The following is a 12,739-nucleotide window of genomic DNA, read 5'->3' as shown; positions in this document are numbered from 1 at the left end:
GTATGTGATGGTGTGTGATGGTGTGTGGGGGGGTATGTGATGGTGTGCTGGGCGGTTGTGCAATGGGGTGGCTGGCAGAGCCCCGGACCACACTAGAGGGCGTGCAAGGACCATCATTCCTGCTCATCCCAGCCTCTCTCCCGCAGGTTCTGGAAGCAGGCATTCTGCAGAGGATATGCCCCGAGGAGCGCAAGAGGCAGGAGGTGAGAGGAGCCTGGGACGTGCCCGGCAGGGCAGCATAGACACCACAGGCTGTGGGACTGTGCCTGTGTCAGGGGTCAGCTCTGAGCAGGGCTGGGCTCAGCTCGAGTTCAGCTCAGTTCGTGGTGCTGCTGCTGCTTCCAACTGCTCTGGGATCAGGTAGTGCTGGAAGGGTTTGCTGGGGAAAGAGGGAGCTCCAGAGGATGCTGATGGGAAATAGCCACTGGAAGGGAAAACAGCCACTGGAAGGGAAAACATCTTAAGTCATTGTTAATTTTTTCATTAATTTTTATTATTAATTGTTAATTTTGTCAGTGTAATAAGCTGTGGCTTATCAATGACTTGAGTATCATCCTAAAACACACTGAGGTTATTGGTGTTGGCCAGGCCATGCATGAGGTGACACAAGGAACACACCGAACTGTTGGAGCCAAGTCATTTCCAGTGGCTTTGTGCCAACTGAACGTAAATGAGATTTAGCAGGTTTTAATTCCCGGCTTTGCTCAGTCAGTTTGTGCCGTTGCATCTTCCCTGCCCTGCCCTGTCCAGGCAATGTTTGAGATCATCACTTCTGAGTACTCCTACATGCACAGCCTGAGTGTCCTGGTGGGCCACTTCATGCGCTCGGAGGAGCTGAAGGAGACGATGACGCAGACGGAGCATCACCACCTCTTCTCCAACATCGGGGACATCCTGACGGTCAGCACGAGGCAAGTGGGGGCACGGCAGGGGCCGGGACCAGGCAGGCCTGGGGGGATCTCTGAGCTCCCTTTATTTGTCATGTAAAAACAACCATCCCCTGTGCTGTTGAAGGTGCTCCCTGGGAGCTGGGGAGCAAACACTTTGGGAGTGAGGGCTGGGAGAGCTGTGTCCGTGTGGCAGAGCAGCAGGAGGAGGATGCAGCAGCCCTGGGAATGGCTGCGGGGGCGTTGAGGCCTTGCAGCTTCCCAGTGGGGCAGAAACCAATCCTCATGGAGAGCTGAAATGGAGGAGGGACCCTGTGCAGGAACAGAGGAAGCGCCTGTGGCTGGGGAAGGTGTGGGTGTCTCAGCTGCTGGAGCTGACCTGCCAGAAGGGATCAGGGCCCCATCTCCCACTGGGAAAACTGGGCAAAAGCTGCAGGGGGAACACCCAGTTTGTCTGGCCCTAAGGAGTCATGTAGTGAGGTTGTTTAATTTCTCTCCTCAGCTTCTTTGAAGACTTAGAGAAGCGGCACCAGGAAAACCTCCTGATCCCTGACATCAGTGACATAGTGGAAGAACACGCCTCGAACCACTTCAACCCCTACATCAGTTACTGCTCCAATGAAGTCTATCAGCAGAGGACACTGGATAAGCTGCTGTGAGTACAGGGCTTGGGCTGGCCAAGGGATTGCCTCCCAGGGGCTCTGGGCTTCAGGGACTGCAAAGGTCGATAACTCATGAGGTGCATTAGGGACACGTGTGGAGACTGTTCAGATCCTGCTGGTGCTACAGGTCAAGTCTGAGTCCACAGTTGGTACATCTGTGGCTTTACCAGCTTTCAGTGGACTCACCATTTATCTTTGGGGGCTCTTCCACCACCCACTGAGGAATTGGTCCCTCTTCCACCCAGCTGGGTGCTCTGAGCCCAGCAGAGTGACAGCAAGCACCGGAGGCAGTGCCGTGGCCACTCTGCATGGAGAGCTGCTGGAAAATCTTGATTATGGAAGAAGAGAGTTAATGGAGCTTTCTTGTCCTGTTCCAGAACCACAAACCCCTTATTTAAAGAGACCCTGAAACAAATTGAAAGGAAACCAGAGTGTGGAGGCCTGCCAATGATCTCATTTCTCATTCTCCCTATGCAGAGGGTAACACGGCTTCCTCTGCTCTTAGATGTAAGTAGTCACATGGTGGCATTGCTTTTTTCCTCTGAAGAGGTCACTGTTACTCCCTTCTTTGGTTTGTGGAGCCCGGGACGGCCTCTGCTTGGACTTCCATCCCTTTGGGAGCTGAGGCCAGGATGCTGAGCCTGTATTCAGATTTAGATCCAGAGTGATCTCTTTCTCAGGGGTCTCAGATGTGCAGCCTAAAGCTCTGAGAATAACAGTTCATGTCTTGGTGCCACCCACCTGAGTAACCTGCAGTTCTTTGTGCCATATCTGGGTTCCAGGGCAGGGTGGCACAAGTGTCCTGTTTGTTGAGTGGTCGGGCAGCCCCAGAAGGGAAAGCAGGTCTTGCATTCTTCATGGAAATCTGCTTTAAATGGCAAAGCTGTTGGAATAGGATATCCAGTAACTGCTCCCAGCCTGTGGTGGCTGCAGGGGTGAGGGCCAGGGGGCTGCTGGGGTGCCAGTCAGGCACTTACCAGGCATGAAAGCCCCAGCAGGAACCAGGGTCACAGCTCCCAGCACTGTTAAACCTCGCTCTGGCCACGTGCCTGTCCTGCTGCCAGGCCGACCTTCAGGAACGGCTCGAGCCCGTGTCAGACCCTGAAATCCCAGGGAAGTGGCTGGTGTGCCATTCCCTGTGGGGCAATGTCACTAAAGCGCCTTGTCTTGGAATTCCAGACGGTCCGTCAGCAAACAAACGCACACACTGCAGCGTACGGAGCTGCCACCCGGGCTCTGAAGGCCATCAGCAAGGTGAGGCTGCCACATCTCCACCTCTCCTCCTGCCAGCACAGCCTTCCAGCGTGCTGCTCCAACCCTGACATTCCAGCCTCTCGATCTCCTCCCAGCATCGGTTCACTTGAGTCTCCTCTGCTCCAAACAGCTGCTGGATGGACACCTCTTCTCCCTTCTCACCTTTTTCACCTGATATTGCTTTTTCCTCTTCCTTGTCCTCTTTTCTTCTTTTCTCTTTGGCCCACCTTTGTCCTTCTCTTTGGTGTCATCATCTCCGTGAATCTCCTCCTCTTGGAAGATGCCTCGAGGTGCCAGCAGACCGACCCCTGCTCACCGAGGGCAGTGAGTGAAGCAGAGCCAAGTGTGGAGCGCAGGAGCAGTGGCAGTTGTGAGCCATGAGCTCTCTGTGCTCCTGGATCTCGTCTTCCTCTGCTTTCCCATCCGATGGTCAGGCACAGAGGGCAATGGGCCACAGAGATTGTGGCCACCAGTGTGCCACTTCTGTCCCCTAGAAGCCCAGCCCTTGGCAGTGTGCTCCTGCTGCTCCTGGTCTGTCTCACTCACACATCCGAGCGATGTCCTCCCCTCTGTCTGGTCCCTCCTCCTGCCTTTACCTCCTCTCCTCAGATGATTGATTCTTGCTCTTCATGTTACTCCTTGGTGAAGCTTTATTTTGGTGCAGGTTCACTTTAGTCCTTCTCCAGGCAGAGTACATGTGGCATCTCTCTCTCCTGGAGAGCATCCCACTGCCTTTTCCCAAACCTGGCTTGAAGCCTGTGCCAGGATTTGGCTGTCTCTCCTGCTCAGGGAAGGGGGGCAGGCCATGACCCTTGACCAGCAGCACTGGGACTGATGCAGCAGATGGATGGGCTCAGCATCCAACCTTTCTCCACTTCCCTTGTGATGTTTTTCTCTTCCCAGCTGGTCAAGAGCTGTAACGAGGGAGCTCGGGCTATGGAGAGGACGGAGCAGATGTACACGCTGCAGAAACAGCTGGAATTTGGGAAGAAGAAGGTGAGCTCTTATGGAAGTGGTGGCAGGAAGTCCTTTGGGGTGTGCTGTTCAGGCGGGTCAGGCCTGTCCTGGGAATCCTTCTGGAAGCCTTGACTGGACTGTTGGATGCAGGCAGCTCTCTGAAGGGCTGTAGAAAAGCCACGACATTGTCACCTGCTGCTGCAGTTCAGGGGCTGTGCTGGAGCAGGCTGCATGGCTGCTCTGCTTCCCGGGTGGCTCCTGGGAATTTCTTTGGAAAAGATGCTTAAAAACATGTGGTGTGACCCCAGGGCCACTGCAGGTTCAGTTCTTGGCTTGATTTTGCCAGCTGCTGGTGACAAGGGCAGTAAGTCAGCCTTCTCCTGGCCCTGTTTCAGCCCTTCCCGCTGATCTCCGTGTCCCGCTGGCTGCGGAAGCGGGGGGAGCTGCACCTGCTGCTCTCGGAGGAGGCGGGAATCTTCCGCCGCGGCGCCGGCCGGCTCTGCTACCTCTTCCTGTTCAACGACGTCCTGATCATCACCAAGAAGAAGAGGTAAGGCCGACAGGAGGGCCCTTCCTTTCCCTGGAAAACGACTAGGGGATTAAATCTCCGTTTCCGGAGCAGCACACACCTGAGAGATGCGCGAGATTTCCCAGGTTTGACCTTTTTGAGGCGTCCCTTGTCAGCCAGACGGGAAGTGCCCCGTCCTGCTGCCCTTGGCTTTGCCTCTGTGCAAGTGCCCAGAGCCGTGTCCCACCCTGGGCATCAGCTCATGTCCCGGCTGTGGTGGCTGCTCCAGCAGTGCCGCTGAGCCTCATCTGCCAGGCTGGGAGCCGGGAGGGAGCTCGGACCCCGCTTGGCTCCGGCACTGATCCCATCTGTGCCACAGCGAGGAGAACTACACGGTGATGAACTACGCCACGCTGGACCAGGTCACCGTGGAGAAGGTCGAGAGCGCGGATCCACCGTCCCCTGCTCCTGGGAAGGCCAATGGGCACCTGCTCCGGGTGGTGCTGGAGAAGGACAGCGAGGGCCGGCGGGAGGAGATCTTGCTGTCGGCAGAGAAACTGTGAGTGGAAAACCTTGATCCTGCTGGGAATGTCCCAGCTGCTGCTGGCAGCAGGGCTGCTGTCCCTAAGGCTTTCTCTGATATGGGCTTTCCCTCTGGTAGGAGTGACCGGGCCCGGTGGATTGCGGCGCTCATGCACCAAGAGAAGGAGAAGCCTGACACCACTCCCAAAGGAGGTACCACCTGACCTGGCTCTGCCAGGATTACCTGTTACACTGGAGCCTTGCAGGCACAGGTTTCTGCCTCATTCTCCACTCCTGCTGGAAAAGGAGCTGAGGACATGTGCTGATGGAGAGGAGAACTCCGGTACCATGCTTTGTTCCTCAGGAGTTGCCTCACATTAAGCTGTCAGCCACAATTAACCTTAAATACATTTCCTGGGAGGCACAGTGGAATTCCAGGAATGCCTTCAGCTGTTGTAAGAGGAGATCTGACAAGCTGGGAGGGACAAGGGGCAGGGACAGGAAGGGAGTGTGCTGTGCTGGGGTGGGCAGCCAGGGGGTCACAGCCGAGCAGGGGGCTGGCCACACGTGCCAGGCTGTGGCTGCTGGCCATGCCTTCTCATTGGTCCCTGCTGTCCCCTGTCCTCCACAGAGCTGAGCCAGGTGGAGATCACCCGTGCCTACCTGGCCAAGGAGGCAGACGAGCTCTCCCTGCAGCAGGCAGACGTGGTCCTGGTGCTGGGGGGAGAGGACGGTGAGTGTTGGGAGCGTGGAGCTGCAGCCAGGACAGGCTGACCTTGGCAGAGCTGGGCGGGGGGAACCTCCAGTGATCCCCATGAACTGGGACTGCAACAATTGCAGAAGTTTTCAGGAAGTTGGTGCTGTGTCCCAGCAGGTGACAGTGGGCTCCAGGGGCTGACAGAGCTGCCATGGGCAGCTGCTGCATTCGTTAAGGGTGACTCCTGTGTGGAGGCTGTGGCTGGAAGAGACCTCAGAAGTCAGAGAAACATACCCAGAACAGGCACTGAATCAGAAACCTCCTCCCCAGCCAAGCTTTCCCCGGATGCTTGTAGCTGGCAGCTCTGTGGGAAGGGGGTGGTGCGGCCCCATTCCATGTGCTGTGGTTCTTCCTCATCGCTGTCACCTGCTCTGTTCTCCTCCCAGGCTGGTGCTGGGGCGAGCGGCTCCGGGACGGGGAGCGGGGCTGGTTCCCCCAGAGCTGTGCCCGGCGGATCACGAGCCGCTCGGCCGTGGAGGGCAACGTGCGCCGGATGGAGCGGCTGCGCATCGAGACCGACGTGTAGGCCGAGAGCTGGAGAGACCCTCTGGGGGCTGCTCAGGGACCTCCAAACCTCTGCACACTGAGCCCATGGCGAGAAGGGAGCAGAGAACCTTTTGCCTGGAACTGTGTGTGTCTCGGGGGCAGATCTGATCACCCAGGACTGGTCTCTGTCCCGGCTGTGACAGCGGCTCCTTCACAGGGGACCCGGCACCCGAGCGCTCCCGGCACCGCTGGCACTGGTGACCTGGAACAGGCTCCAGGAGCAGCCGAGGAGTTGGCTCAGGCTGAAAAGGCTGTGGCTGTTCTGGGCTGTGTGAGGTGCCTGCGCTGCCATCCCCATCCCCACTGTCACCTGGGCCGGTGCCCGCTGGCAGCAGCTGCACAGCCGGCGTGGGGAGAGCTGGGTCAAGGGAGAGCACACCCTAACCAGGAACTTTTACAACTTAAGTCTGTGCCCAGCTTATTCCTTGACCCAGTTTTCCCTCCTGCTGCTATTTTATTTTTTTCCTTCCCCCCCTATAATTCTTGGTCCCTTTGGCACAGCCGTGACCTCCACAGGTGAGGTGATGCTAAACTGCTGGATGCCAGAGTTGTTCCCATGGAGTCAGCTCTGGGGCCAGGAATGGGATGCTCCAGCCAGAGGGGGAAGCAGGGGCCTGACAAGGAGCAGTGCTGCAGCTCCCACCTGCCTTTCCCTCCTCCCAAGGCGGGGAGGGGGCTCTGGCAGGGGCTCGGCCGGGCTCAGCCCCTCTCACCCCGTGCAGGGGACATGGCAGCTACAATTTTGGGGTGAGACGGCCCCACACACTGCCAGCTTTGGGCAGCATTGATGTAATGTCTATTCTGATCAAACTGTTAAAGGATTAATTGGGGTAACAGTAAATTCCTGGATCCCACTGAACGGTGTGTTCCCTGTTAGTGCAGACTGGTGACCCTGAGCACAGCTCTGTGTCACTTCCAAGGAGCCAGATATGAGCCCTAAAAAGAAGCTTCATTCTGCTGGTGGCATCACTGTGGCCTCTGCATGTTCTCCAATATATATGTGCATCTCAGGAAACACCCTCCAGAGCCCCTGACTAAGTCTGCTGTCACCTGGAGCAGGTTTCAGGTGTATTTATTTGACTGAGACAAATAGAAACTCAGCCAGACTTTCTGTTTATTTCCCCTAACTGTGGAGAAATAAGCATTTTTCATCAGTGCTAAATTAAAGGAGATATGATCAAAAGAGAGACAGAGCATGAAAAGAGGAAACAAACAATTTGTATTAAGAAATATGAACAAGAAAAAAACACATTATATAAAAATACAGGTACAGGGTTGCTGTGGTCTCATGCTCAGACACATGGTTTGCTCTCAGCTTCCAGGAGTCATGGAGCTGCAGCTCAGCTTCAGGCTGGAGCAGGATGGGATGGATCCATCCCCACACTTAAGGCTGTTTCCATGTTCTCCTGGAGCAAGGCCATCGAGGCAGAGTGTTTTTTCTCCTCCTCCTGGTTCCCAACCAGCCAAGGCCATCACTAGAACCTTCCTCCAACGCCCTGGGCACTTCAAGGCAAAGGGAACCCAAGGGGTGATTGTCTGGAGAATTGGCAGCACGACTGGCAGGACTGATCAGGGGCTTTTGGCACATGGACAAAATATTCCTACTCTGTGGTTATCCATCATCCAACATCCAACCTTAACAACACGATTTTGGTCCTTCACTACATACTTATATTAACATTGTTTCTTCACAAGAATGATCCCTAATGCAAAAAATACTGTTAAGGAAGAAATAAAATAAGAAAGGAATTAGCCCAAAATTACAAGTTATATACAGATTAAAATAAATTCCATCAGGAAAAGAAACAATTTTATTATTTTCAGTTGGCCCCTGTGGGAATAATTTAAAGGCCAAGTGCCTGGGCAGGGCTGTGCTGCAGCTGCCACAGTGGGGATGGGGTGGGATGGGATGGGATGGGATGGGATGGGGTGGGATGGGATGGGATGGGATGGGATGAGATGGGATGGGGTGGGGTGGGGTGGGGTGGGATGGGATGGGATGGGATGGGGTGGGATGGGATGGGATGGGACAGGGCTGTCCCTCCCCTCTGCAGAGCCAGGGTTCCTCTGACAGTGTTGGCTCTCAGGCTTCCCCTGCCCAAGACCTTTGTGCAAACAGACAGAGGGGCTCAGGGGCTGGGGGAGCCCTGGCCAGGGTGATGGTGTTGGAGCAGTGGCACTGGAGTGGTGGCATTGGAGTGGTGGCATTCCCTGCTGCTGCAGGTGGCAGCTGACACCTTGCCATAACTCCGTATCCATCACCAAGCCAGGAGCCAGCTGCTTTTCCTGCCTCTACCCCTTCCCAGCCCCTGGCTATGACTAGAATGTAACTCAGGGTCCAAGGCTGGGGGAGGACACTCCCATAGGGAGGTGCATTGACCAGGTGGTGCAAGTGCTTTGTCTCCACACAGTATCTTTGATTACCACACTTAAGCTTCCTTTTTGGTGGAGTAGGTGACACGGGCAGCTCCATGGGCTGATAAACTCCTGGCATGATGAACAGGCTCCAGCACAGCCTGCACTGTGGGCAAGGAGCCCAATGTGTTCCCCCACAGCAAATAGTTCTTTACAGTAAAACACCACTGCAAATTCAAATTTAAAAAAATAATTCAAGTGAGGCAGTACACCCACAGGAGGCCCAAGCCCAGGCGAGCTGGGCATGGTCAGCCATCAGTCCTGACAACGCTGTGGTCCAGCTTCCCATAAATATTGGTGCATAAATACCTGATTTGGCCCACAATTTCAGCCCCCTCCCCAAGCCCAGCACCCAGAAGATGAAGGCCAGCAATGTGTCACGAGCTGCCAAAGTCCACTGTCCCCCGACCAGAACTGATTCCTTCTGAACTGGTCCCTCTGGTCTCTGGCTGAAGGCCTGCACTGGTGTTGGCACCCGTGTCCTCACGGCCAGCCCGTGCTGGCGCAGTGAACTGGTTATACTGGGCGCTTCAGCCTCCCTCAGACAACCCCAAAGGCAGCAGCTGGGGCTATGAGGAGATGAAAGCTGCTCATGCAGCTCATAAATGAGTTCCTTAACAGGTCATTGGCTTCTTCAGGTGGCTGCTTGGTCCCACTGGGGGAGCAATCCCGGGAGCAGGATCTAGTGCTTGGCCAGCCAGAGCCCCTCCAGGGGTGGTGGTGACCTGGTGGGTGCCAGGGACTGTGTGGCTGGAAGGGAAATGGGACAGGTCAGTCCTCGCTGCCCCTCCAAGCACGGGCACCGCATCCCACAGGTTCTGCACTGGGATTCCCCCCAGGCACAGCCAGTGGCTCTCCTGGCACCTGCATTTACCTTCCCGGCACGTGGGTCCCGTGTGGCCGTCCAGGCAGAGGCACTGCCCGTTCCGAGCGTTGCAGTAGGAGCTGCTGGGGGCACACTGGCAGGTCAGGTGGCAGTCAGGGCCGAACTGGGTGGGCCGGCAGTCTGCAGAGGGCACAGAGGTGCTCAGGCCTGAGCCTGTGGCAGCAGCCAAGCAGGGATGCTCAGACCTTTCCCGGGATGCAGCAGGCAGAGCTTGCAGGGGAGGCTGGGAGCAGAACAGGGCTGAGAGCTCTTTGCCCTTCCCCCTGCCAGCCTGCACGTCAGCTGTGGTGACACGGGACATCAGGGTATCTCCAGGAAAACAAGGTGTTCCTTCTGTGTTTCATCCTCAGCCTTTGGATCTAATAACAAGGGCTCTGGAGGCTGAAGGAGTGTTTGTGCTCAGGTCTGGCTACAAACAGAGGCTGGAGAGGTAAGCACTGCTGTTCAGGTGCCCTCTTGCTCCATGAGGTGACACACCCCAGAATGAAAACCCCTTCCATGAGGACTCAGCTCTAACAAAAGGGGATTTGCATTCATCTTAAGACAGAGTTTCGAGCTCACTATCCCCCCCATCTCACAGGGTGCCCTCCCTCCCCTGCCCCTCTCTGGCTCAGCTCACCTGCAGCACACGTGGGGCCGGTTTTCCCGGGTGGGCACAGGCACTGCCCCGTGGCCGGGTCACAGGGCACATCCCCAGCACAGTCACAGAGCCGCTGGCACCCCTCGCCGTATGTTCCTTCCCTGCAGCCTGTTGGAGAGGAGGGATAGAGCAGCTGCCCTCGGGCTCGCCCCTCGGGGTGCCCTGGGGAGCAGGAGGTGGGTGGGTGGTACCTGCGTGGCAGCGCTCCCCGTGGAGCCCAGCGGGGCACTGGCAGCGGCCACTGGCCGGGTCACAGCCGGCCCCGTGCTCACAGTCACAGCGCTGCCGGCAGCCCACTCCATGGAAACCCGCGGGACAACCTGGGATGGAGACAGCTCACTGGAGCGCGGGTGGGTGGAACGGAGCCGAGCTGCAGCAGAGCCCCGGGCAGCCCAGCAGAGAGAAGCAGTGAGCTTTTCTCCCCGAGAGGCGCCCGAGGTCACAGAGCACCATACTCAGCTCTGTGGTGTTTGCTCAGTGCCCAGTGCCCCTGGGCAGTGGGGACATGTGTGCCCAGCTGCCTTGGGATGGCACCGCTGTGCCTGCGGGGTCGTGCAGAGGTCAGAAGCGGGGTTTGCTGAGAACTCCAGTGGAAAAGGAAGAGCCCACTGGTGTCTCAGACCCGTGTCCCACGGTCCTGCTCTCCGGATGAGCTTTATGGAACCACCCCCTGCCCAAAGCCGAAGGTGTCCCCACTGTCCCACTCACTGTGCTCGCACAGGGGCCCGTAGTGCCCCGCGGGGCAGTGGCAGGTCCCCGTCCCCGGGTCGCAGGTGCCGTTGTGCAGGCAGGGGCACTGGAGCTGGCAGTCGGCACCGAACCTTCCCGGCGGGCATTCTGCAGGGGAGAGGGAGCGGCAGAGCTGCTCAGCAGCCCCACTTCTGCACTTCAGAGAGTCATGATAAGGCACTACAGGCACAGGTGGGAAAACAGAAACTGGACCCACTATGGAACAGACAGAGCAAGCTCTGCAGTTCCTGGTTGGTGCAGGATGATGCATCCAGGTCAGATTTACCTAATTCGCAGGATTTCCCTGTCCATCCAGGTGCACACGAACAGGAGCCATCGGCTGCATCACAGAGGCCCCCGTTGTGGCAGGAGCAGGTCTGCTGGCAGCCCACCCCATACCGGTGCTTCTCACAGCCTGCGGGACAAGAGGTAGTGGCAGTGGGCACAGGGACCACGAGCATCTCAGGGCAAGGCAATCAGTTCCCACTCAGGACCTTTCCCAACCCGCTGCCTGCAGTGCCTGCTCGTCCTGAGGCACGAGCCCGTGGCTGGGGGTTACCTTGCTCACAGGTGGGCCCAGCTCTGCCGGGTGGGCAAACACAGTCCCCGGTGACAGGGTGACAGGGAGCGCCGGCCCCGCAGGAGCACAGCCCCGCACAGTCCTGGCCATAGCGGCCAGCGGGACATCCTGCAGGAGGAAAACCTTGGTCAGGCCAAAGCAGGGCTGGCAGGTGGGAAGCGGGAGAGCTCCCAGCGCTCCCCTCCCCCTGAGGAGGCTCCCACACCTCCCATCCCTCCAGCACTCACCGATGCCGCAGTCAGCACCGATGTAGCCGGGCGGGCAGTGGCACATCCCCGTGGCAGGGTCACACCCGGCCCCGTTCTTGCACTGGCACGGCCTCTCACAGTCACGGCCGTACCACCCAGGGGAGCACTCTGGGGGGAGAAGAAACAGCGGCCTCTGCGTCTAAAAGTACAGCTCAAGGTCCAGACATCCCGGGAAAACCCACCAGGTGTGTTGGTACGGCTGCTTCCCCAGAGAGGAGGCAGAGAGCTCTGCCGGGAGCAGGTCTGTGCCAGGCTGGCACTGCCCTTGGAGCTCTGATCCTCTCTGTCACACAGAGCAGCTCCAAAGCACCGAAGGCTCAACAAGCTGCAGGAGCTCACACACACACACACACATACATCACTCACAGCACTGGGATTTCCTGCAAAAGGGACACAGAGGGACCAGAGACTCACCCAGCTGGCAGGAGGGGCCATGGAAGCCGGGGGCACAGACACAGGCGCCAGTGACCGGGTGACACTCCTGGGTGGCTCCAGAACACTGGCAGATCTGAGCACAGCCCTCTCCGAAGGTTCCAGGCAGGCAGGCTGTTAGGAGAGGAGGCACCAAGGTGGTCAGGAGCTATCCCAACCCTCTGTGCAAGGCTTTTCTTTTTTTTTTTATTTTTAGCCAGGATTTAGGGAGCTTTTTCTGACAGCAAAAGTTCTCTACCACCCAAAAAGCAAAGGGACCCACATGCAAAAGCTTCCCTGACTCCAGGAAAGACTTGGATTGAAAGGAAAACCAAGTACTTAAAGGTATTAGATCGTGTTTTCTGTGCCAGCCCTACCTGCCCTCGCATTTCCACAAACTCCACACACGGACACAGCAAATCCAGCCCTGTCCTCTGGATAAGGAATGTGCTCACATGCCTCTGTCTCTTCCAGACTTGTTCATACTCACAGGAGCTCATTTTAATACTTATTTACTGCTAATCCTCTGGATAAATACCCAGCTCTGATTTCCCACTTGGCTCCCTCTGCCCCGCTAACATTCCGCAGGCATGCACCCAGCTGCCAGACTGGGAGTTGCTCCTTGGCACAGCTCTCGCTCTTTTTTCCCCTCCCTGTATTTTCTGTAGGAATTGCTTGACCTGTCACGTTCCCAGAGCCTGTCAGCAGAGCTGTGAGAGGATCCCTGCCATCCCCAG

The 12,739-nt window shown here is 57.1% G+C and overlaps 2 protein-coding genes across 4 annotated transcripts in view; one reads left to right on the top strand and one right to left on the bottom strand.

Moving 5' to 3' along the window:
* ARHGEF16 (Rho guanine nucleotide exchange factor 16) overlaps window positions 1-6,952 on the top strand; it is a 10,435-nt gene extending 3,483 nt beyond the window's left edge. For both annotated transcript variants that reach the window (XM_027658282.1, XM_027658283.1), the window contains exons 5-15: window positions 147-203; window positions 751-911; window positions 1,390-1,542; window positions 1,927-2,056; window positions 2,729-2,803; window positions 3,707-3,799; window positions 4,156-4,310; window positions 4,648-4,827; window positions 4,930-5,003; window positions 5,422-5,523; window positions 5,934-6,952. In XM_027658282.1, coding sequence (XP_027514083.1) covers window positions 147-203; window positions 751-911; window positions 1,390-1,542; window positions 1,927-2,056; window positions 2,729-2,803; window positions 3,707-3,799; window positions 4,156-4,310; window positions 4,648-4,827; window positions 4,930-5,003; window positions 5,422-5,523; window positions 5,934-6,073 — 1,320 coding nt within the window. In that variant the 3' untranslated portion in view covers window positions 6,074-6,952. The remainder of the gene's footprint in view (window positions 1-146; window positions 204-750; window positions 912-1,389; window positions 1,543-1,926; window positions 2,057-2,728; window positions 2,804-3,706; window positions 3,800-4,155; window positions 4,311-4,647; window positions 4,828-4,929; window positions 5,004-5,421; window positions 5,524-5,933) is intronic.
* A 1,147-nt stretch (window positions 6,953-8,099) lies between these two features.
* The window catches only part of MEGF6 (multiple EGF like domains 6), a 72,253-nt gene continuing 67,613 nt past the window's right edge, over window positions 8,100-12,739 (bottom strand). For both annotated transcript variants that reach the window (XM_027658049.1, XM_027658050.1), the window contains 9 exons: window positions 12,006-12,137; window positions 11,571-11,699; window positions 11,323-11,451; window positions 11,050-11,178; window positions 10,743-10,871; window positions 10,226-10,354; window positions 10,014-10,142; window positions 9,383-9,514; window positions 8,100-9,258 (listed from right to left, as the gene is read on the bottom strand). In XM_027658049.1, the coding sequence (XP_027513850.1) occupies window positions 9,191-9,258; window positions 9,383-9,514; window positions 10,014-10,142; window positions 10,226-10,354; window positions 10,743-10,871; window positions 11,050-11,178; window positions 11,323-11,451; window positions 11,571-11,699; window positions 12,006-12,137 (1,106 nt within the window). In that variant the 3' untranslated portion in view covers window positions 8,100-9,190. The remainder of the gene's footprint in view (window positions 9,259-9,382; window positions 9,515-10,013; window positions 10,143-10,225; window positions 10,355-10,742; window positions 10,872-11,049; window positions 11,179-11,322; window positions 11,452-11,570; window positions 11,700-12,005; window positions 12,138-12,739) is intronic.

This window comes from Corapipo altera, unplaced genomic scaffold, assembly GCF_003945725.1.
Source record: "Corapipo altera isolate COAL_440 unplaced genomic scaffold, ASM394572v1 301, whole genome shotgun sequence".
Taxonomy (NCBI): domain Eukaryota; kingdom Metazoa; phylum Chordata; class Aves; order Passeriformes; family Pipridae; genus Corapipo; species Corapipo altera.
The sequence above is the reverse complement of the archived record's forward strand: the minus strand, read 5'-3'. Positions and strand labels throughout refer to the sequence as shown.